Source organism: Salvelinus alpinus, chromosome 3 (assembly GCF_045679555.1).
Source record: "Salvelinus alpinus chromosome 3, SLU_Salpinus.1, whole genome shotgun sequence".
Lineage (NCBI taxonomy): Eukaryota > Metazoa > Chordata > Actinopteri > Salmoniformes > Salmonidae > Salvelinus > Salvelinus alpinus.
The window spans coordinates 30,865,343-30,890,234 of record NC_092088.1 but is presented as its reverse complement, the minus strand read 5'-3'; the positions used below and the strand labels follow the sequence as shown (position 1 = coordinate 30,890,234).

At 45.2% G+C, this 24,892-nt stretch overlaps 2 protein-coding genes across 4 annotated transcripts in view; one reads left to right on the top strand and one right to left on the bottom strand.

Moving 5' to 3' along the window:
- The first annotated feature begins 1,059 nt into the window (after positions 1-1,059).
- On the top strand, positions 1,060-16,307 carry atp2a1l (ATPase sarcoplasmic/endoplasmic reticulum Ca2+ transporting 1, like). 2 transcript variants are annotated; one of them, XM_071391020.1, is made up of 21 exons: positions 1,060-1,427; positions 3,704-3,721; positions 4,400-4,482; positions 6,206-6,310; positions 6,852-6,990; positions 7,659-7,739; positions 8,006-8,091; positions 8,473-8,770; positions 9,083-9,249; positions 9,529-9,617; positions 9,805-9,907; positions 10,461-10,709; positions 10,951-11,169; positions 11,356-11,467; positions 12,027-12,253; positions 12,478-12,698; positions 13,036-13,238; positions 13,525-13,744; positions 14,066-14,183; positions 14,446-14,563; positions 15,089-15,133. In XM_071391020.1, exons 1-21 carry the CDS (start codon positions 1,310-1,312, stop codon positions 15,091-15,093), a joined length of 2,979 nt encoding a protein of 992 aa, XP_071247121.1. In that variant the 5' UTR covers positions 1,060-1,309; the 3' UTR covers positions 15,094-15,133. The 2 variants fall into 2 exon arrangements, with proteins under 2 accessions (XP_071247121.1, XP_071247120.1); XM_071391019.1 differs by lacking the exon at positions 15,089-15,133 and adding an exon at positions 15,993-16,307 and having other exon boundaries at positions 1,160-1,427.
- A 193-nt stretch (positions 16,308-16,500) lies between these two features.
- Positions 16,501-24,892, bottom strand: part of sult1st6 (sulfotransferase family 1, cytosolic sulfotransferase 6) — a 46,543-nt gene continuing 38,151 nt past the window's right edge. For both annotated transcript variants that reach the window (XM_071391027.1, XM_071391028.1), the window contains 3 exons: positions 23,505-23,599; positions 22,236-22,416; positions 16,501-16,944 (listed from right to left, as the gene is read on the bottom strand). In XM_071391027.1, coding sequence (XP_071247128.1) covers positions 16,832-16,944; positions 22,236-22,416; positions 23,505-23,599 — 389 coding nt within the window. In that variant the 3' untranslated portion in view covers positions 16,501-16,831. The remainder of the gene's footprint in view (positions 16,945-22,235; positions 22,417-23,504; positions 23,600-24,892) is intronic.

The window sequence follows — 24,892 nt, the reverse complement described above, 5'->3', positions numbered from 1 at the left end:
TTCTATGTCACTATCTTTTCTCTTTGAAATACATTTTACCAGGGTCTTATCATTTGTTGCTCGTCAGTCAGCAGGCATTAACCGAATCAATGCTCTGGTTCTGCCACAAGAAGACATTGTACAGTTGCTGCATGGGTGTCGATTTCGGGGATCAACTGTCACACATCTACTTAATCTGCGTCATATCTCCCCAACTGCCTTTCCCTCCTTCCCCTCCTTGTTTAAAAAAAGAGGAATAAAATTGTTCTCTCCACGGCGGGGTTCTCTCTACTGCGCGATAGTAAGATATACCTGCTCTCCTCTCCTGCTGCCCCACCAGTCATTCCTTTAACTCATACTCTTATGCCTTTCTTCTTTTATTCCCTCACTCCTTTTCTCTGCCCTTCTATTCACTCTCACTCCCCTTCTTTTGTTCTTTCTCTTTGTTCTTCTCATTTGCTCTCACATTCTAACACGCTGTGTTACTCCATGCTTCCCAAGGTCCCCCCAGGCCTCAAATGGTATGCTTGATCTCTTTCATCTGTCCAACAAGTCTTTTGATACTTGTTTAATGAAAGGAAAGGAGGTACAGTGAGATAATTATTATGATAAATGCCCCCCAACAGAAGTGGCATAACTGTGGTTTGAACTATCTGTTCGGTTCCATGTGAACCCCCGTGCATCAATGTCCCACCCTGGTTGCCTTCGATGTCACTGCGCTCCGCTCATGCTTGTACTAAGTTAACCTTCCACCACCTCTCTCTATCCGTCTCGCTCTCTCGCACTCTTTCTCTGTCTCGGCCCCCTTCCTCAGCAGAAACCAGTTGAGCCGTCACTCAATGTTTCCCCTCCTCCCCCAGATCTTCTGTCTCACTCTCTCACCTTCTCCCCTATCCTTATTCCACTGACCATGCATGTTCCAAAAACAGTTCTTATTCCATGGTACACCGCCCCCCCCCTTCAACTCCGTATCCCCCCACACACCCCCTTCCCCCCTCCTCCCCCAGGCCAAGTCCACAATTCCTGTCCAAGTCTACCAGCTTACCTCCCTATTACTCCACCTCGAGCCCCACCCTCACCATTCCATATCTCTCATGCTGGAATTTAGAGGCGTGTACCCGTGGGGTCCCCACCAATAGTGTGGCCGTGCTGATATAAAACCCTGCAGCAGTGTTTGCTTATTCGCCTTTCTGTCAGTCCAGCACTCCTGCTTGTGGAGGGGTCGAAAAAAGCCAAGGGACCAATACAAGTCCTAGCACCACACACAAAACAAGAAGGAGCAACACAACGAAAATCAAAAGAGCACGGCTAGACACGGCTAGTAGCAAGGATGGAGAACGCGCACACGAAGACGCCGGCAGAATGCCTGGCCTTCTTCGGGGTGAACATGGAAACTGGTCTCACCCCAGACCAAGTCAAGAAGAACCTGGCCAAGTATGGCCCCAATGGTGAGACCCACGGAGGGATGGAGGGGTGCATGAAGAACGGGGAACATAGAAAAGAAATGGAAACTGATGGTAGAATAGACTAAGTGCAGTACAGCGGGCAGTGAGGTTCTGTGTTGGATTATTTATTTTTTTGAAAAGGGTTAGGTTAGTTGCCACAGGTGGTAGACATGGACATGCAGAGACGGAGAAGCAGAGACTTTTGGGGGCTTTGAAGAGCTATTTAAAGAGGAAAGGAAGCGGAGTGGGAGGCAGAGAGACGGGTGATGGCTCAAGAGTCTTCATGGGTAATATGCAGGGCGAGCATTTTATTTAATTTTTTATTTAACCTTCATTTAACTAGGCAAGTCAGTTAAGAACAAATTCCTTATTTACAATGATGGCCTACCAATAGGCCTCCTGCGGGGACGGGGGCCTGGGATTAAACAAATTATATAAATACTATATAAATATAGGACAAAACAAACATCACAACAAGAGAGACAACACAACACTACATAACGAGAGACCTAAGACAACAACATAGCAAGGCAGCAACACATGACAACACAACATGGTAGCAACACAACATGATAGCAGCACAAAACATGGTACAAACATTATTGGGCACAGTCAACAGCACAAAGGGCCAGAAGGTAGAGACAACAATACATCACACAAAGCAGCCACAACTGTCAGTAAGAGTGTCCATAATTGAGTCTTTGAATGAAGAGATTGAGATAAAACTCCAGTTTGAGTGTTTGTTGCAGCTCGTTCCAGTCACTAGCTGCAGCGAACTGAAAAGAGGAGCAACCCAGGGATGTGTGCTTTGGGGACATTTAACAGAATGTGACTGCCAGAATGGGTGTTGTATGTGGAGGATGAGGGCTGCAGTAGATATCTCAGATAGGGGGGAGTGAGGCCTAGAAGGGTTTTATAAATAAGCATCAACCAGTGGGTCTTGCGACGGGTATACAGAGATGACCAGTTTACCGAGTAGTATAGATTGCAGTGATGTGTCCTATAAGGAGCATTGGTGGCAAATCTGATGGCCGAATGGTAAAGAACATCTAGCCGCTCGACAGCACCCTTACCTGCGGATCTATAAATTATGTCTCCGTAATCTAGCATGGGTAGGATGGTCATCTGAAGCAGGGTTAGTTTGGCAGCTGGGCTGAAAGAGGAGCGATTACAATAGAGGAAACCAAGTATAGATTTAACTAAGGGTAGAGAAAGCTTGTTGGACACTAGGAAAGCTTTGTTGTAGAGCATTTGAAACAAAATCTGAGGGGCCAGCTGGGTATAAGACTGTATCATCTGCATATAAATAGAAGAGATTTTCCTACTGCCTGAGCTATGTTTTTGATGTAAATTGAGAAGAGTGTGGGGCCTAGGATCGAGCCTTGGGGTACTCCCTTGGTGACAGGCAGTGGCTGAGACAGGACATTTTCTGACTTTATACACTGCACTCTAAAAGCATAATTTTTGTCCTAGTGCAGGGGGGGGGGGGGGGGGGTCCTTAGATGGCTAACAGGGATGAATGATATGAAATATGATCACTGAGTTGCTGATCATTGACCAATTACATGCAGCGTGAACTAGATAGACCAAGCAAAGTTAGATGGTAGTCTGCTTCGATTAGCTCGCTGAAATGCCCACACCATTTTGTGTTAATTTAACATTGCATAAGCTGGTCACAATTGCATTTCTGGCCACAGTTTGTTAATGATCATGCTTTTGTAGCAAAAAAGTATTTGATGAATAAGCAAGTGTATCAATACACTTACAGTAAAGACTACAATCAGCAACATGGTAATTGCTATTATCAGATAATTGTCCACAATTCCATGGGCTACATTTCAATGCATTTCTGGTTTATGGCTAGTTTATGGGCAATCCAAATGTTATGTTGAATTAGTGTGTTCTTCCAGATTTTAAGGCTTGTTGATACAAAGCAATAGTTAAAACACTGATACATTATTCATTGGATCTGTTGTACACTAAGACACTTTAAAGTACAGTTTAGCTAGGTCAGATGTTTGTTTTTGGTTCATCCAAAATGGTTGAAAGTAAATATGAAGAAATTCACCAAACTGTGCTTTAAAATGTCTTAGTGTACAACAGATCCAATAAATAATGTATCAGTGTTTAACTATATTATATATCTGCCCAGTCCAAGTGGTGATGAACTAAGCTAAGTCTGACAAATCATACAATATCATGCAATTTATTTTGTGCTAATATTGTTTTTTGGGTTCTGCCCACCTTCCCTTCCCTGCATCGTGATTGGCCAACCCCAGCACTGCCAGCTGAGGAGGGTAAGTGTTTTTTTTCACATCAACTGTCACTCATCCGAATTCACAAATAAGAAGCACATTGTGGAAATGTACCAACATTTATCAATATTATGTTTACTTTTTACACGTGACTCACATCAAAATGACTACTGGCTTCAATCCAAAATAAAATCAACCTTTATCAGGAGTAAATTGTAACATGCAAGCAATCGTTTGATTGTGAAATGTCTTGCACATTATTGCATAATCCTCATACTCTTGTATAATCCTGGTAACTGAGCATCCACATTTATAGATGAATGACTCCAAATCAATCAATACATGGGTAATTTCCCCTTTTTATATGATAATCACTTATTTGGGGTTGGAAATCAAGCAAAACATTACATACATTATCTCTCTTACACAGCATTCGGCATAATACGTATCTTGCCTCCAGACACTTAGACAAAAATAACAAATACACACAAATTCTCAGAACATTATTTAATAATACTTTTTTTTCTATTTCTCTCTCTCTCTCTCTCTCTCTCTCTCTCTCTCTCTCTCTCTCTCTCTCTCTCTCTCTCTCTCTCTCTCTCTCTCTCTCTCTCTCTCTCTCTCTCTCTCTCTCTCTCTCTCTCTCTCTCTCTCTCTCTCTCTCTCTCTCTCTCTCTCTCTCTCTCTCTCTCTCTCTCTCTCTCTCTCTCTCTCTCTCAGGTAAGACCACCTGGGAGCTGATTGTGGAGCAGTTTGAGGATCTGTTGGTCAGAATCCTGCTGCTGGCTGCCTGCATCTCTTTTGTGAGTAAACAAAGGCTATGCTTGTATTATTTCATCCTGGTTATTTTGCTCACGATAATAGTAACAGTAGCCAAGAACACCTGTGAAATTATTTCAAGATGTTAATATCAAGTTTAATTTCCTTCCCACCCCAGAGTGTGAAGAAAATACTTATTTCATATTTTTTTAGGAGGGGGACCACCCATCATACACACTCATACCTAATCTACACATTTTTTGTTAAGACCCTTAATTGATATCAAACAGCTGTGACAGTGGCACTTAAAGTTGTAGGCCTACACCTGTAATCCAAGCCACTGGCCTGAAGGATGATCCTGCATATCACTGCTTTGTCATTGCCGTCTTGTCACTTTATCAAACAACTTGTACCTTCTCTTGGCACTCTAAGTCCCCTTCCCGCTTAAAATATATTTTTGAACAGGAGAACTTGGGGTGGGGGTACATTGAACAGGACAAATATAAGCACCCCCTATTTGATCTTGAGAGGGGTGGTTGGAGGTGTATTAATTCCTACCACACGCTTTCCACCCCTTTGGGCAGCTGTCAGGATGGCCTTAGAAGGCGAATATTGAGGAGCGGGTGAGAGACGGGGGGTGCAAGGAGTAAGGGGGGGTCGAGGGGGTAATGATTTATTTTAAGAAAGACTCAAGCCAGGGAAGAGAAACTGTATCCTTCGGGAAAAGGTCAGGTCCGATGGAAGGAACGATGGGCTTCCACAGAAAGAGGTAGAGAAGGTTGAAGTGGATACTGTAGGAGCATGGAGTTATGGGACATGGAGATCAAGTGTACAGTGATTGTGTCATTATTGTGAAATACAGCAAACTGGAGCACTAAACTGTAAACTGGAGCGGTTGCTTAACTTTAGACAACAGCTGAACAACATCAACACAATTTAAGATTTTTTTTTTAACACAGCCAGCTGATTCGGTGTTTACCCATTAAAGTGTTGGGGGCATATATAGAGTGTGCGACTATTTTTTAAATATTTTGACATGGATTTACTATTCCAAAATTGCAAATGCACAAATGCTACATTTCAAATGCATAAAACATACGATTTACACAATTCAAACATTTTCGCACACTGCATTTATAAATTAATTAACAAAATGCAAGTTAAGTAGGTCTATTTCTAAACCTGTAACAGTTTTGCCTCCTGTTGTTGTGCCCATGGACACTAGCATTGAGTCTGTGTAAGAGTATCAGACAGTAAACAGACTAAATTAGAACAGTGATGGAACAAACACATGAAACCATTTTCTAAATGCCTGATAGTACCCTGCAGTGCCCTCTGAACACTGCTTATTCACAATCATCCGCAACATCCTCACAGCTTCCCTACGGCTTTTAAGCCAAGGGCTTCCCTCTGGGGAATTGTCATGTCCTAAACTCCATAACATCATTATAAACATGTGTAAACCATATATAAATCAACAAAAACCTACAGACAACCACAGACTATCAAATAGCCCATAGAAATTCTTTGCTTTGCAGCAGATTCAGAATCAGACAACTTTATTGCCATGCCGCAAATGTTACTAGGAATTTATTTTGATGTTTTACACAAAACCACTGTATCAGATAATAATTGCATTGATTTAACGTTGATTTAACTGTGATCAAACACGGTTTCTCCTGCAGACAGTGTGACTGTATGCTATGATGCAAATGCTGACACCAAATGCTAACCATTTTCCGCTGTTGTCCACCTGTTTGTGCTCAGGTGCTGGCTTGGTTTGAGGAAGGCGAGGAGACCGTCACTGCCTTTGTCGAGCCCTTCGTCATCCTCCTCATCCTTATCGCTAACGCTGTTGTTGGAGTGTGGCAGGTCAGTCGTGTTGACATACACACGTACACGTTGAGCAATGATACATACCCGCAGCTGTGATGACCTATAGCATGTGGGTTGGTGACATCGTGCACGTGGGTTAGGGTTACTGAGAAAGAGCAGTTTGCTCAATTGAAACAGAATTACTTTTGGACACCAGTGAGAATGACAGCCGGGTCAGGCATGTTTTGAGTAATAACAAACAAACAGACAGCCACCTGCAGTATTGACTGTGGCTCTGTTAGTTGTGACTGTAACATGGTCTATTTCCTTAACATTTCTAACAGTTGTATTGTCTGGAGTTGTGTTTATGAGTTAGGGCTATATGTTATGACTAGGTGTATAGTTATGCCTGTATGTTATGACTAGGTGTATAGTTATGCCTGTATGTTATGACTAGGTGTTTGTATTGGCTGTGGTTATGTCAGTGTTGACTGCAGTCCTGTTAACTTGGTGATTGTATTGACTGTAGTTGTGTTAGAGTTGAAAGTGGGTGTTTGTATTGACTGTAGTTGCACGCGTGTCTGGTTGTCTGCCACAGGAGCGCAATGCTGAGGACGCCATCGAAGCTCTGAAGGAATACGAGCCTGAGATGGGCAAAGTCTTCCGTACTGACAGGAAGAGCGTGCAGAAGATCAAGGCCAACGTGATGGTTCCTGGTGATATTGTGGAGGTGTCCGGTGAGAGACCCATCTTTCTCTTAACGACCTATATTTTTATTCTGTAATTTCTTGTACACCGTTTTAAAGACCTAGGGACACCTAGACTACAGACTCAGGCTGCAAATTAGCGCAAGCTAAAGCATGATGGGACAATTCATCTGACTGTGTCTGTGTCCCCCTAACAAATACATGTATTTTATTATCGCTTACCCGATCAAATGTTTTCCTTCCTTTTTTAGCACTTTGGGCGTTAAGTGGCTTTATTGTGTAAACTGTTGAGAAAGAAAGTTAGGTACCCACAGAGTGTATATTTGAGAGGATTCTCAAGAGCAGGACATACGAGTGCAAGATGGAGGGGAGATGGGGAGGCCTCTTACCCATATAAGGCAGCGAGAGGGAGGGAAGGAGGGAGAGGGCAAACGGCTGTGAAAACATGCTGAGGGAAGGAAAACAAAATCTTGGGTATAAATACCCCCCTACCACCTGCCACACCTCTTCTCCCCTTCTTGCCCTCTCTCTCTCTCTCCCCGCTCTCCCATAACCCACTGGTGTTCATTCATCATAGTACACCTGTTGCCCTTCAAGTCAGTCATTTCTATGGCATTCCTATGGCTTATTCTGATTGGTTAGTGTATAATGTGTCAGTTGAGGTTAAGCATGCATACTTATCTCTCCCCCCCCCCCAGTCGGTGACAAAGTCCCCGCTGACATCAGGATTGTTGCCATCCGTTCCACCACCCTCCGCATTGACCAGTCCATTCTTACTGGTGAGGATCCTTACACACCACGACTCCCTACTATATAATACATAACATGTTGTTTTAACTATGCAGGAACTAAAACAACGATACACAGTTACATTATTAAAAATCATTACGGATAAAGAACACAATAAAGTCTAAAGACCTATTTACATTGTAGTCCTATAAGAAATGTGAGAAAGGGTGCTTTTTACACCTGTAAGGCATTGTCTTGCATACTGTTTTCTTGTTATGTGTCCTCTCGTTGACCATTGTCTGTGGGTCCCCCTCAGGTGAGTCCGTCAGTGTGATCAAGCATACTGACCCTGTCCCCGACCCCAGAGCCGTCAACCAGGACAAGAAGAACATGCTTTTCTCTGTAAGTATCCCTCCATCTCCCCTTCCCTCCATACCTCTATCTCTCTATTCTATTCTCCCCTCCATCACTTAATCCTTCTTTTCTTCCCTACCTGCCTCCATCCTTTTTCTACACCTCTATCCCTCACTCTGGCCCTCAGTCTTTCCCTCTCTTTCGTAACACACCCTCTAGCGTTCTCTATTCATGACAAGTCAACTTTTCTTAATCATCTTAGTTCCTAGATGAACAGAAGGCCTACAGTAGTGTATAACAGTTTGCAACAGGGTGTACAGTGTGAAATAGTGTATAACCATATAAAAAATGTAAAAAACATTGTACACTAAATTCTACGTTATTTTCTCACGGTCTATCCTCCACCACTTCCACCTCTACCAACCACAGGGCACCAACGTCGCTGCCGGCAGGGCCATTGGCGTGGTTGTGGCTACCGGCGTCGCCACCGAGATTGGCAAGATCCGCGACCAGATGGTCGCCACCGAGCAAGAGAAGACCCCCCTGCAGGCCAAGCTGGATGAGTTCGGCGAACAGCTGTCCAAGGTCATCTCCCTGATCTGTGTTGCCGTGTGGGCGATCAACATTGGCCACTTCAACGATCCCGTCCATGGAGGTTCCTGGATCCGTGGTGCCGTCTACTACTTCAAGATCGCCATTGCCCTGGCTGTGGCCGCCATACCCGAGGGTGAGGGAGAGAGGGATGGAGGGAGGGAAGGATGAATAGGGAAAAGAGAGATGTCATGGGGAGGGGAAGGGGGCATGACTGTGTGTGTTTGGAGGAGAGATGGGTTGTGCGGTGTATGTGCGTGCCCGTGTATGTGCGTGCCCGTGTATGTGTGTCTTTGTGTCTTTGTGTGTAGTTTTGGTCAGGTATGTGCGGTTCACACAATGCTCTTTATTTGTGATATTCCATTGTGACTAAATGCACACTATGTTATTCTCACTATATCACTACTATTTGATTTACTCACGGTTTCGACTATCATCTCTCTACCAGGTTTGCCCGCTGTCATCACTACCTGCCTGGCTCTCGGTACCCGCCGTATGGCCAAGAAGAACGCCATTGTCCGCTCTCTGCCCTCTGTGGAGACCCTGGGTTGCACCTCCGTCATCTGCTCTGACAAGACCGGAACCCTGACCACCAACCAGATGTGTGTGACCAAGGTGGGTGCTGCACAGAACAATAGTACCCTATAACGGGTCTGCAACTGGCAGCCCACGGGCCAAATCCGGACCCCGAACCGATTTAATGTGGCTTGCCAAGGTTGTCTTAGTAGAAACATACAGACACATTTGTACACAGACACACATTTCACTGGGACATTGGGCAGCATATTGTTCACTATGTGACCAATTTGGGCACATTCAGACACTTGACAGACTCACGCACATACACAAACTGAACAGTAATTTCACAACTTCCCTTTGTTTCTTCCTCTCCAGATGTTCATCATCAAGAATGTCGATGGCGACCATGTCAACCTGGACATGTTCGACATCTCCGGCTCCAAGTACACCCCAGAGGGAGAGGTGTAAGTAGTCCCGTTTCTGTGGCAACCAGCGTTAACTTTACGACATAGGTACCATTCAAGCTACTGAGCCTCACATGACAATTATGTGAACGCATATTCTCTTTATTCCCTCTTTCTCTATTCTGCCTATATCTTCCTTCTCTATTCTCCCTTTTTCTTCCACCTCTCTATCTCTTCCCTCTCTTAGCTCCCAGGGAGGTGCTAAGACCCCCTGCGGATCCTATGATGGCCTTGTTGAGCTGGCAACCATCAGCGCCCTGTGCAATGACTCCTCTCTGGACTACAACGATGTAATGAATTGATTTGTTTGTTATTTATTTATCACAGTAGTAGGCAGGGACAGCGCACCATTCATTCATTCCATCCATCAATAGTTCAGTTTTCCCATCAAGTTTTCCCATCAAGTTTCCCATCATTTTCTTCTGTAGTCCCCTAAACACAGATAAAACGACATGGCTAACACATATTTATGCTCTGACAAAGTCATTGTGACAAAGCTTTGAATTTTGTTGTTTAGTTGTCACATACAGCGGATAGGTGCAGTGACATTTGTTGTTTTACAGGGTCAGCCATAGAAGTACGGCACCCCGGGAGCAAATTAGGGTTAAGTGCCTTTCTCAAGGGCACATTGACAGATTTTTCACCTTGTCAGCTCGGGTATTCAAACCACAACCTTTTCCGCTTGGCAACTGAAATGTACTCCCTGCAGTCATGTCTAACATAACATCATAATAACATGTTTTATGATTACGAAGGTGTTCCGTTGCTGTAGATTCTACCCTCTGCCTCTTCTTAACTTCTTTCCTCGGACACTTCATCTCTACTTATCTCCCTTCCCTCCAGGCCAAGAAGATCTATGAGAAAGTGGGCGAGGCCACCGAGACTGCCATGTGCTGCCTGGTTGAAAAGATGAACGTGTTCAACTCCAAAGTTACAGGCCTCTCCAAGCCTGATAGAGCCAATGCCTGTTGTGCTGTGATCAAGCAGCTGATGAAGAAGGAATTCACCCTGGAGTTCTCCCGTGACAGGAAGTCCATGTCTGTGTACTGCACCCCCGCCAAAGGCGATGGTGGAGCTAAGATGTTTGTGAAGGTCAGCTCCTCTCTCTCTCTCCACTTTCTAGCTCTCTTCTTCTAGTCCTCTTCCTCTAATGCTGTTGTGTCAAACATGGGCTTATGCCTTATTGTTCCGTTGCAAGTAGTTTATTCGCCACTAAATTATAGTCTCTCAACAGTTCTACTGACAGCTGTATTTTCAAAGCGGTAATGGAAGGAGTTTGATTTGGTCCCTTTGTGAAAACCCAACCTCTCTCCGTTTCCTCCTCACTCAATAGGGTGCCCCCGAGGGTGTGATTGACAGATGTGCCTATGTTCGCGTTGGCACCACCCGCATTCCCCTGACTAGCGCCGTCAAGGACAAGATTTTGGCTGTGATCAAGGAATGGGGTTGCGGCCGCGATACCCTGCGTTGCCTGGCCCTTGCCACCCGTGACACCCCCCTGAAAGTCGAGGAGATGAAGCTTGAGGATGCCACCAAGTTCATTGATTACGAGGTGAGGAAGAAATATTTCCCTCTGTAGATAGATGGGTGGACAGCAGGATGGATAGATGAGAGGATGGGATGGATACATGGACAGATACATGGATGGACACCTTTTTTTGGATGGATGTCTAGCCAGGTATATCCAAGTTGGTTTTGACTCATCCTCACCTTTCTCCCTCACTCCTCTCGTCCCCAGACTGACCTGACCTTCGTTGGCTGCGTTGGTATGCTGGATCCCCCGAGGAAGGAGGTTACGCCCGCCATTCTGTTATGCAAAGCTGCTGGAATCCGCGTCATCATGATCACTGGTTAGTGTACCACTACCTCCTCTCTAGCACCCATTCCCAATACAGACCATCTTCCTTTACAAAGGGATTGTGTATATGTTTCTAGTTTGATCTAGTTTGTGTCGTCTGTTTCTAAGTAAATATTACAATCTCCTGTGAGTTTGATCTAGTTTGTGTCGTGTCCGTTCTTAAGTACATATTATACTTGTCTGTTTTTTTGCTTCTGTGTTGAAAGTGTTGTTGCATCCACAATGGTTTTTGTTGTGTCTGTGCTATCACGTGTCTATTGTGTTTATATCTCTGTGTACATAGACGTCTTTATTCCACGTTATATTAACATGTTTTTTGTTGTCACATATTACCTGGGGTTGAATTGGAGAGAAAACATTTTTTTCCTGTAAAATTACTGTAAAAAACAACAACTGTAAACTCACCAGTAATTCAACTAAAATGTCAAAATGAGTTTCACGTTGAAAACGCAGTTCCCCTTCAATTCCGCCCCTGCTCATTATTACTGCACAGTACATCTTTCTCTTTATCCTTCATCTGATTGGCTAATGTCACCCTTCGACTCCCTCAGGTGACAACAAGGGAACCGCCGTGGCCATCTGCCGTCGTATTGGCATCTTCACAGAGGATGAGGATGTGACTGGAAAGGCCTTCACTGGCCGTGAGTTCGACGACCTGCCCTCATTTGAGATGCAAAGCGATGCTGTCAGAAAGGCTAGTTGCTACGCCCGTGTGGAGCCATCCCATAAGTCCAAGATCGTTGGGTTTCTGCAGGGCCAAGACGAGATTACTGCCATGGTGAGGCCAAGACATATGTGTAGATACACATGCTATATACTATAAAATACACAAGTCTTCAAACATTTGATAGTAGTTCAAGTGAATCCAAAAGTTTACCCCAAATCCCTGTAACGTAACTGTTAGTGCACTGGAAGTGAGTGTTCCTCCAGCGATCTTTGAATGACTGACTTGTAAATGCACCACTTCGACTGACCCTCTCTCTCTCCCTCCCTTGAAACCAGACCGGTGATGGTGTGAACGATGCCCCTGCCCTAAAGAAGGCCGAGATCGGCATCGCCATGGGCTCTGGCACTGCCGTTGCCAAGTCTGCCTCTGAGATGGTCCTGGCTGACGACAACTTCTCTTCCATCGTGTCCGCCGTCGAGGAGGGCCGCGCCATCTACAACAACATGAAGCAGTTCATCCGCTACCTCATCTCCTCCAACGTTGGTGAGGTCGTCTGGTGAGTGTTCCGTCCATATGGGACGGACTGGGTTCGAACCCTGGGCTCTCTGATACTGTGTTAGCCCATCGAGCTAAAAACCTAGGTCTTAGGTCGTCTGGTGAGTGTTCGTATGGGACCAAATTTTGAACCCGGGCTCTCAGATTGTGTTAGCCCATCAAGCTAAAGCTTAGGCATTAGCTTAGGGACCTAACTTCTCTCCTCCTTGTCCTCCCCATCCCTCCAACTGTAGTCTGCTTTCATCTATTATTCTCTGGGATTTGTACTTTTTTAAACTTGTAACCACTTGTAAAATCTAAATCAATCAATCCACCTTTTCTTCCCTTCACTCATTCAGTATCTTCCTGACTGCTGCCCTGGGTCTGCCCGAGGCTCTTATCCCCGTCCAGCTGCTGTGGGTCAACCTGGTGACTGATGGTCTGCCTGCCACCGCCCTGGGCTTCAACCCCCCCGACCTGGACATCATGGGCCGCCGCCCCCGTTCCGCCAAGGAGCCCCTGATCTCTGGCTGGCTGTTCTTCAGATATATGGTCATTGGAGGTAAGTGTGGAAGAATAGGACAGGGGAACTATCTGTTTATGTTCCAAATGGCAACCTATTCCCTTCAAAGCGCACTATTTTTGTCCTTGGCCTATAAGGTTTGCACTATATAGGGAATATGGGCCCTGGTCAAAAGTAGTGCACTATGAAGGGAATAGGGTACCATTTAGGACATATCCCCTGTCTGCTTTGCATTAGTAGGGCCCTGTAAGGGCTGGTTGAACACCACCAAGGTGTTCACCACCTGAGTCTGTGTCTGACGGTAAGTCTCTTTGGTCCGCACCAGGATATGTCGGTGCAGCCACTGTCGCAGCTGCCGTCTGGTGGTTCATGTACGATCCCACCGGCCCCGGAGTCACCTTCCACCAGCTGTCCCACTTCATGCAGTGCCACGGCGAGAACGAAGACTTCACCGGCATTGCATGCAAGGTGTTCGAGGCCTCTCCCCCTATGACGATGGCTCTGTCCGTGCTGGTCACCATTGAGATGTCCAATGCCCTCAACAGGTCAGACGCAGAATGCACACGCACAGGCACATGCACAGACACACACTCATACACATACAGATGCAAGAGCACAGACACACAGACACACACACACACACACACACACACACACACACACACACACACACACACACACACACACACACACACACACACACACACACACACACACACACACACACACACACACACACACACACACACACACAGATGCAAGAGCACAGACACACAAGCACACGCAGAGGCATGCACTCGCGTACACACACACACACACTAATCATGTGATGTTAAATTGTCTCCTTTAACCCCCCTCCCTTAAAGCTTGTCTGAGAACCAGTCTCTGGTGCGCATGCCCCCATGGAGCAACTTGTGGCTGGTTGGAGCCATGGCTCTCTCCATGTCCCTTCACTTCATGATCATCTACGTCGACCCCCTGCCCGTAAGTACTGTCACTGTGGAAAAGGTCTCATCACAGTCCTCTGTCACCGTGGAAATGGTCTCATCACAGTCCTCTGTCACTGTGGAAACGGTCTAATCACAGTCCTCTGTCACTGGGGAAATGGTCCCATCATATGCTTATATGCTTAATAAATTTGACATTTATATTGCTCAGAAGACACTACTGAGTATTTTCTGTCAGTAGTTTGTCAGTTGTTCTTCCCTAATAACCCTGTGTTCTTCTCTTCCCTTCTCCCGCCCAGATGGTCTTCAAGTTGACTCACTTGAACGTGGAGCAATGGTTGATTGTCCTGAAACTCTCTTTCCCTGTTATCCTGATTGACGAGGTGTTGAAGTTTGTCGCCCGTAACTACCTGGAGAGTAAGTGTGCCTCTTAACACACACACACACAAACACACCCTTACCATTGTAACCAAATGATGATATTCTATCCTTGTATTTGCAAGCAATTCTGCTTCTAAAGTACTTTGAATAACAGTTATACCCTAGCAGTTCTACTGTATAACATTCCTTGTTTTCCATTTGAATAACAGCTTCGATAAAAATCTTAAATTAATTCCTTCTTACATTCACCCTGGTTATCTTTTATTTGGTATGAAATGAATAATCCTTCCATCTGGTTAAGACAATGTGTATCATAATGTTAATGCTTGTTTAACCTCTTCTAAATGTCTCTCTCAATTGTTTCAATCATTTTATCACCGGCTCTCACTGCCTTCATTTCTTCTGTATCTCTATACTCCGCTCTCTCTTTCTCTAACTCCCCGTATTCCTTCTTCCTATCTTCATACTCGCTCTCACCTCTCTCTCTCTCATTCTCTTTTATTTAATCATATAACTCCATCCTTTCGTTCCTCAATAACACGTTGAATCATCTTTCTACAGACTAATCCTGCCTATCACCCACCATTAGCCTGTAACCACAGCAAGGTATCCCACCAACTGCATCGCTAGCGGTTCTCTCTTTGTGTGTATGTCATTGTGTTTATGTCAGGAGAGTGTGTGTACATGTGCAAAGTGAATCTGTGTTTTACAACCTGCCCAAGTTGCGTTTTTGTCGTTTTCAGTCTTTCCGGGGATCTCTAGCCTATATGCTCAAATGTGTGTGAACATGCTACTTCTGTATTGTATCTGTACTGCTCTGTATTCTGCTGGTCTGGTTTATGAATGTTGTTTTCCACTGTTATACGTATAATTCGTATCAGTGATGTATCAGTAGGCTTTGGGGATTTGTCCCAGATCTGTTTGTGCTGTGTAGCCAACTTGTATGGTTGTTACATGGAAGTTAGTTATACAGCACATACCAGGATATCATGAATCATGTCCTGTTGTTTGTTGCTGTTGTGAGTTGTCTAGATGCTTCGGCATTGGCGTGGGGGGGGGGGTCTGAGTCTGAGGGGGTAGATGTTTGACGCAGTAACTGTTGTTGCCATAAACATTTGTAACATGATCTATTATTCGATAACAGTGTGATATATTTTTGCTCAATATACTGTACCTCTGCAGTAAATAACCATATTGTAATATTTACATAGTGAACGTTCAGATCCTATACTAATAATATTGCATAGAAATCTTTATAGATTTATAAATTACAAGAAAGTCTAGTATTTAGCTATTGTAGTATTATAGCTATTGTGATAATACTACTATGGTTGAAATAACATGGTAATTATAGTTTCATTACATATTACATAGCTCTGCTGCTAATTTCATCAGCTTTCATTTGAAACTAACATTGCAGTTATCTCTTTCCCTCTGATTTCCTGCTTTTCTTCTTTCACTCTAGAAAAAATAGAAATCTAGAAGAAGAGGAATTAGAGAGGTGGAGAAAGGGAGGACAAGGAGGAGAAGATTGAAAAAGATGACTATCACAACCAATGAATGAGGAGCTCTTGTGAGCCAACCAATAGAACAGAGGGGACAGAACAGGAAAGTCAACGAGAAAAAAAATAAACAATTTTAAAAATGCACATAAAACAACCTCTGTATATGGAAAGAGATTAAATTGGATTGGGGTTTTACTCCACCAAAACAATATTCAAATATTTAAGATTTTATTCATAGAAATAATGTATTAAAAAGAGAGTTTTTGTTAAACTTGGATACTCTTGACTGTTGTTTTTTTTGTTCAGTTTCTCCACCACAATCCAACTTGTGTTACATTTCTCTACTACTCATTACTTTATCCGGGTCTTTGCCCCTATGTGCTCTACATCAGTCCAATGTAGGAGAGAAGTACTGTGCTTGAAGGTTGTCCATGACAACAAACAAAGGACAAGTTCACTCACAACAATAAGGTATTATATCTTTACCATTAATTAAAAAGTGATCACAACCACTGATGTGTTGTGAAGCACATTTTATTGACTATTTTTAACAACGGGCTTTTCAAGACATAAAATCAATGGTTCACTCTCAACAGTACATCTGCATAAGCGGACAAACATTCAAATAAATGGTCTACATCTAAGCAATATTGGAGTGTGTTGTGTGTTTTGATACTTTCCTTTGGCTTCTCACAAATCCCACAACATTGGAAAATGTTCAACTGGTAGTGATTCCGACCTCGTATGGTAAAAGTCTGCCCAGTTGCATTGTGTTGGAAATACAGAGAGGAAAATCCCACTAGATGTCAGTCCGGAAAGGGATGTCAGCATCCTTCATTTTTCTTTCGTAGTCTTCATCAAACAGTTGTGCCTGGGCAGGGGAGAAATGATTGGTCCAATCACCTACTACACCTGAAAGAAAACAAGAAGAGATTGAGATTGAGTCATTCCAACACACTCAGATACTGAAATACTAAATATCCTGAAATAGTCAATACACTGAAATAGTTAATGTATCGAAATATACTGAAATAGTCAATATACGTGCTGAGAAAAACTTGTTCCAAGAATCAGGCAGAACTCATTTATCAGCAATAAGAGTTTATTCAAGCAATTGCAGGGAAGCTTTACCCTCCAGATGAAACCGGAGAGTAACATAAAAATGTAAAATGATACAGTAATTTGTATACTTCACCTACACAAAGAATTGCTTACCCCTCCAAGGGGGAGGCAAGTTTACATGAAAGATAAGGGGTACTTTACTCCCTTAAAGCATTAATACAAACAAAAGCAGGTTCTAACCAGTTCTCACAGCCTATGTGTCTAAGATAGGGGAGTGATAAGAACTTTCGAGCCTAAACAGACTGGAAGTCAGCCTGGTTGGGCCTTTGGTGCACCAAAGATAAGGAGCCAATAACAAATCACTCTTTTGTGCAGTGTATGAAGAGGTTATTGGACAGTTGAAGGACAAACACCAGTGAATAGTACTATTCAACTCAAGCATTTACATAGCATTAGACTGTAACAAAAACATTTTGCCCCATCATACTGAAATAGTCAATGTATTGATAGAGTGCATTTACTCCAATAAACAACTGTCCAAGGCAGTTAATACATAACATGCTCAGAGTAACTATAGAGACAAATAGTAATGGCATCTTTTTGTAGCCACTAACTCCGCCATGGTTAGTTGGACAAAGCCTATGGAGAAAATTAATGGCGTTTGTAACGGCGTTCCTCTCTCTCTTCATAAGAAGAGGAGGAGTAGTGATCGAACCAAGGCGCAGCGGGTTGTGAATACATGATGAATTTTATTTTAAATAAACAAAACGAACAAACACGAAAACGAACTATACTTGAAAATGATACAAAATAACAAAACGAAAGTAGACAGACCTGAACGACGAACATACATAAACACGAGAACGCACGAACAGGGAAAAATAGCCTACATGAAATGAACAAACCGTAACAGTCCCGTATGGTGCGACAAACACTGACACAGGAGACAATCACCCACAACGAACACTGTGACAACGCCTACCTAAATATGACTCTTAATTAGAGGAACGCCAAACACCTGCCTCTAATTAAGAGCCATACCAGGCAACCCTAAACCAACATAGAAACAGACAACATAGAATGCCCACCCAAACTCACGTCCTGACCAACTAACACACAAAACTAAACAGAAAACAGGTCAGGAACGTGACATAACCCCCCCCTCAAGATGCGTACTCCGAACGCATCACCAAAAAGTCCAGGGGAGGGTCTGGGTGGGCATCTGACCACGGTGGTGGCTTAGGCTCCGGGCGTGGTTCCCACCCCACCATAATCAATCCCCGCTTCCGTATCCTCCCCACAATGACCACCCTCCAAATAACCCCACCTAAATTTAGGGGCAACACCAGAATCAAGGACAGCTCTGGGACAAGGTAGCTCAGGACATAGGGATAGCTCAGGACAGAGGGATAGCTTAGGAGAGAGATGTAGCTCAGGATAAAGAGGTAGCTCAGGATAGAGGGGCAACTCCGGACTGAAGGGCAGCTCCGGACTGAAGGGCAGCTCCGGACAGAGAGACAGCTCTGGACTGAGGGGCAGTTCTGAATTACTAGCCGCTTCTGGCTGAGGGACAGCTCATGGCTGACTGACGGCTCTGGACGCTCATGGCAGGCTGACGGCTCTGGACGCTCATGGCAGGCTGACGGCTCTGGACGCTCATGGCAGGCTGACGGCTCTGGACGCTCATGGCAGGCTGACGGCTCTGGACGCTCATGGCAGGCTGACGGCTCTGGACGCTCATGGCAGGCTGACGGCTCTGGACGCTCATGGCAGGCTGACGGCTCTGGACGCTCATGGCAGGCTGACGGCTCTGGACGCTCATGGCAGGCTGACGGCTCTGGCTGCTCATGGCTCTCTGACGGCTCTGGCTGCTCATGGCTCTCTGACGGCTCTGGCTGCTCATGGCTCTCTGACGGCTCTGGCTGCTCATGGCTCTCTGACGGCTCTGGCTGCTCATGGCTCTCTGACGGCTCTGGCTGCTCATGGCTCTCTGACGGCTCTCGACGCTCATGGCTGGCTGACGGCTCTGGCCGCTCATGGCTCGCTGGCGGCTCTGGCAGATCCTGTCTGGTTGGCGGCTCTGGCAGATCCTGTCTGGTTGGCGGCTCTGGCAGATCCTGTCTGGTTGGCGGCTCTGGCAGATCCTGTCTGGTTGGCGGCTCTGGCAGATCCTGTCTGGTTGGCGGCTCTGGCAGATCCTGTCTGGTTGGCGGCTCTGGCAGATCCTGTCTGACGGACGGCTCTAGCGGCTCCTGTCTGGCGGGCGGCTCTAGCGGCTCCTGTCTGGCGGGCGGCTCTAGCGGCTCCTGTCTGGCGGACGGCTCTGTAGGCTCATGGCAGACGGGCGGCTTTGCAGGCTCATGGCAGACGGGCGGCTTTGCAGGCTCATTGCAGACGGATGGCTCAGACGGCGCTGGGGAGACGGATGGCTCAGATGGCGCTGGTGAGACGGATGGCTCAGATGGCGCTGGTGAGACGGATGGCTCAGATGGCGCTGGTGAGACGGATGGCTCTGGCCGGATAAGGCGCACTGTAGACCTGGTGCGTAGTGCCGGAACTGGAGGCACCGGGCTAAGGATAAGCACCTTCCTACTAGTGCGGGGAGCAGGGACAGGGCACACTGTATTCTCAAAGCCCACTCTATACCTGATGCAAGGTACCGGCACTGGTGACACCGGGCTGAGGACAAGCACATCAGGATTAGTAGGGGGAGAAGATACAGTGTGTTCAGGGCTCTGGAGACGCACAGGAGGCTTAGTGCGTGGTGCCGGAACTGGAGGCACCGAACTGGATACACGCACTACAGGGAGAGTGCGTAGAGGAGGAACAGGGCTCTGGAAATGCACTGGTAGCCTAGTGCGTAGTGTAGGCACTGTAGGTACTAGGCTGGGGCGGGGAGGTGGCGCCGGAAATACCGGACCGTGGAGGCGTACTGGCACTCTTGAGCATTGAGCCTGCCCAACCTTACCTGGTTGAATACTCCCGGTTGCCCGACCAGTGCGGGGAGGTGGAATAACCCGCACCGGGCTATGTAGGCGAACCGGGGAAACCATGCGTAAGGCAGGTGCCATGTATGCCGGCCCGAGGAGACGCACTGGAGACCAGACTCGTTGAGCCGGCCTCATGACACCTGGCTCAATACCCAATCTAGCCCTCCCAGTGCGGGGAGGTGGAATAACCCGCACTGGGCTATGCACTCGTACAGGAGACACCGTGCGCTCTACTGCGTAACACGGCGCCTGCCCGTACTCCCGCTCTCCACGGTAAGCCTGGGAAGTGGGCGCAGGTCTCCTACCTGCCCTTGGCCCACTACCTTCTAGCCCCCCCCCAAGAAATTTTTGGGAATTACTTACGGGCTTTTTGGGCTTCCGTGCCAGACGCGTTCCCTCATAGCTCCGGTTCCTCTCTCCGGTAGCCTCTGCTCTTCTCAGTGCCTCCAGCTGTTCCCATGGGAGGCGATCCCTACCAGCCAGGATCTCCTCCCAAGTGTAGCAACCCTTTCCGTCCAATATATCGTCCCATGTCCATTGCTCCTTCTTTTCCTGTCCCTTACTCCGTTGACTCCGCTGCTTGGCTCTGGTATGGTGGGTGATTCTGTAACGGCGTTCCTCTCTCTCTTCATAAGAAGAGGAGGAGTAGTGATCGAACCAAGGCGCAGCGGGTTGTGAATACATGATGAATTTTATTTTAAATAAACAAAACGAACAAACACGAAAACGAACTATACTTGAAAATGATACAAAATAACAAAACGAAAGTAGACAGACCTGAACGACGAACATACATAAACACGAGAACGCACGAACAGGGAAAAATAGCCTACATGAAATGAACAAACCGTAACAGTCCCGTATGGTGCGACAAACACTGACACAGGAGACAATCACCCACAACGAACACTGTGACAACGCCTACCTAAATATGACTCTTAATTAGAGGAACGCCAAACACCTGCCTCTAATTAAGAGCCATACCAGGCAACCCTAAACCAACATAGAAACAGACAACATAGAATGCCCACCCAAACTCACGTCCTGACCAACTAACACACAAAACTAAACAGAAAACAGGTCAGGAACGTGACAGCGTTTTGGATAAACGCTGAAAATAAGGTCTGTGTTTTGTTCTATGAGATAATATTCATCAGCTAATGTCACTTTTTGGGAATTTTGAAAAATGTATGTAATTAAAGAAAAAACAAAGCACATAAAGGCTTCATAATAATTCATAAAGGTCAAGTTAACTGACTATGATCTCATAGAACTAAACTTGTAAGATCTCCTAAGCCTGTGTTAACCTCAGACCTTATTTTCTGAGTTTATTATTCTTTTTCCATGAATTTTTCCTATACGGATGGCTGAACTGGGGGGCCAGGACCGAGTTTGGGAAACCCTAGACTAGACGTGACATAGTAAACCAAAAAATCTGGGACACTCAAATTAGTATGATATGTTACGTTTGGTATGGTTATATAAGACAGAAGGTTAGTTAAGGCAAAAATGACAGGAGGGGGGATGGATAGGCGTATAACGCAAAACTCTAACAGCCCAAAAGGAGGGTGGGTGGGTGGTTGGTTGGATGGGTGGGTGGGTGGGCGTACAACGCGAACGCCTAGCAACACAAAGGTTGAGTGTTCCAATCTCATCACAGACAACTTTAGCAGTTCAGCTAATTAGCAACTTTGCAACCAGTTATTACTTTTTAGCTACTTTGCAACTACTTGGCATGTTAACTAACCCTTCCCTTAACCTACCATTTAACTTAACCCTAACCCACCTAACGTTAGCCACCTAGCTAATGTTAGCCACCTAGCCACCTAGATAACGGTAGCCACAACAAATTGGAATTTGTAACATAGCATACATATTGCAAATTCGTAAAAAAATATTGTACAAATTGCAATTCGTAACATATCATACAAAATGGATGACGGACAACCACAAATTAATTCATACTATACCGAACATAACATATAATACTAATTTGAGTGTCACAGATTTTCGTTTACTATGTTACGTCTACCCCTGAGTTCAGGTTGATCATATATATAAAGACAGCTAGGGAGAGCCACAGCAGTGTGCAATCTGCCACGGACTCAGATAAGTCACATATGTATTAATAGTAGATAGAAGGAGGCAGACCTTTTCTCATGAAGGGGGAGATGGACTGGTCAAAGACTGGTTTGGGGATAAAGGAGTAGTTGGTCATCGGGTTCTCCTTCATGGTCTTAAAGGAGGTCAGCTCCACAATGCGGCTGATGACATCATCAGCGAGCGACAGATCAAGGTAGCGCATGATGCGCTCCACTTCTCGTTGAGGATTCTGTGAGGAAAACAAAAAATGAGTATTTAGCTGGAATACGTGGGGGGGATAGTACCCGCAAAACACCAGTCTCAACGTCGACAGTGAAGGGGCAACTCCGGGATGCTGGCCTTCTAGGCAGAGTTCCTCTGTCCAGAGTTGGTGTTCTATTGCCCATCGTAATGTTTTCTTTTTATTGGCCAGTCGGAGATATATCTTTTTCTTTGCAACTCTGCCTAGAAGGCCAGCATCCCGAAGTCGCCTCTTTACTGTTGACGTTGAGACTGGTGTTTTGCGGGTACTATTTAATGAAGCTACCAGTTGAGGACTTGTGAGGCGTCTTTCTCAAACTAGACACTCTAATATACTTGTCCTCTTGCTCAGTTGTGCACCGGGGCCTCCCACTCTTCTTCTATTCTGGTTAGAGCCAGTTTGCGCTGTTCTGTGAAGGGAGTAGTACACGTTGTTGTACGAGATTTTCAGTTTCTTGGCAATTTCTGGCATGGAATTGCCTTCATTTCTCAGAACAAGAATAGACTGACGAGTTTCAGAAGAAAGGTCTTTGTTTCTGGCCACTTTTGAGCCAGTAATCGAACCCACAAATGCTGATGCCGCAGATGCTCAACTAGTCTAAAGAAGGCCAGTTTTATTGCTTCTTTAATCAGAACAACAGTTTTCAGCTGTGCTAACATAATTGCAAAAGGGTGTCCTAATGATCAATTAGCCTTTTAAAATGATAAACTTGGATTAGCTAACACAATGTGCCATTGGAACACAGGAGTGATGGTTGCTGATAATGGGCCTCTGTACGCCTATCGGGCATATTCTGACCTTGAATTTAAGCATGAGGAAACGCATGTGCCAGACAGGTCTGCTTTTGGGGTGGAGATCATAGAAATGGAGGTGTGGCAGAGATGTGTTTACAGATAAGAGAATTCTGACCCTGGCTTCCCACATAAATCCACCACCTTTACGAGAGAGAAAAGCTATACATTTATAAATTACAGTGCTGGTTATAAACTGTATATGTGCAAGTTTTTGTGTTGTGTGCTTCTCTATGTGTGCACATGCATCCGTGTGTGGGGACATTTGGTGCAGCTCTCCCCTACCTCTTTCATGTCTTCATAGAAAATGTAGAGTATATTCCTCTTCTCTCGTTCCTCCCAGTAACCCTTCACATGGTCGTACCAGGACCCCCATGCCACTGTGGGAGAGTACAATACACAGGTTAACCACTGACACTCAAAACCAACCAACTCTCATTCTATCAGCATTTACATTAGCATTATCATAAAAGTATTCTGTCTCCATGACAAACACAGGCTAGAATTATTTTTCAGAAAAGGCATATTATTTTCTATGAACTGTTCGTGCAGGAGAAGCTGGGTCCCATGCCGCTGATTAACATTGCGCACCGCACGGGTCCTCTACGGAACGGATCTCGGTGTACGATTGTATGGACCAAAGCTTTAAAGTTAAGCGGCGAATTGTTTGCCTTGCAGCAGAATCCAGGGGTCTGACCTATGCAGGGATGAGGGTCAGCATCTATCCAGGGCTGAGTGACCAATTAAATTAATCGTGTAACAATTAACTCATTAGGAATTTGGGGCCACCACGGGAGAAGTTGTTTAACGAGTTACCATCTCCCGAATTAACTCTAGAAGATATATAGATATCTCTTACATCAATAACAGTCACTTATTAATCATTACCTCATATCAGTCTCATTCTGAATGTTGCAGACTTCTTGAATCCGCAAGAACCCCAGCCTTTCTGATTATTCAGTACTACACAAATGTATTTAATCATTTGTTTACTAACTAAATAAATAATAACACAGAATACACATACACACTTACGTGAGACAAACGTCCCTAGTGGACTGACAAGATATGACAGCTTGTTACACATATGGAGAGGGAGGGGTAGATAAAGAGAAGGAGAGACAAAGAGAGTCAAACTTATCGTACATTTGGAAACTACCCTCAAAGTAATAATAACACTTTGCTCATGAAGCACCGCCCGTTTGGGGTAAGGAATGTAATGTATTTACGTGTAGATGTCTTTATCCTTTGTCTCTCTGAAACCAATCGATCCTTCTATGGGAAGTGGCTCGATGGGTGTAAGGCTCTGGTTGTCTACCAGAGGTCCCAATGTCCTTCTTAGTTGTTCTGGGTTGTAGTGGATGTTTCTTCAGATACACCAATTATTGTCTGAGATAGGATCTTCTCCTTCCTTTCTCGGGTAGATAATCAAGTTCTAGATCCCTTTACATGCACAGCTGCAGACTGTCAAATGTTCTGGTCTAGTCTTCATCTTCTTCACTCGTGTTGAGAGTTTCAGAGTTTCTAACCATTTCAACGTGTGGCCAACGCTCCACGCTTTTCTGGTCTGATAGGTGAGGTTATCTTATCACCTCGTGTTGAGTCTTAGTTTCAACCATTCGTAATGTTTAGCTCACGCTGTCTGTATGCTGGTCAGAATATGTTCATTTTTA

Excerpts from the sequence above, each read along its gene's own strand:
- atp2a1l (XM_071391019.1), top strand. The coding sequence starts at position 1,310 with ATGGAGAACGCGCACACGAAGACGCCGGCAGAATGCCTGGCCTTCTTC. Across the intron at positions 9,250-9,528 it reads ACCAGATGTGTGTGACCAAG|ATGTTCATCATCAAGAATGT; the intron begins GTGGGTGCTGCA and ends CTTCCTCTCCAG. Across the intron at positions 12,699-13,035 it reads AACGTTGGTGAGGTCGTCTG|TATCTTCCTGACTGCTGCCC; the intron begins GTGAGTGTTCCG and ends TCACTCATTCAG.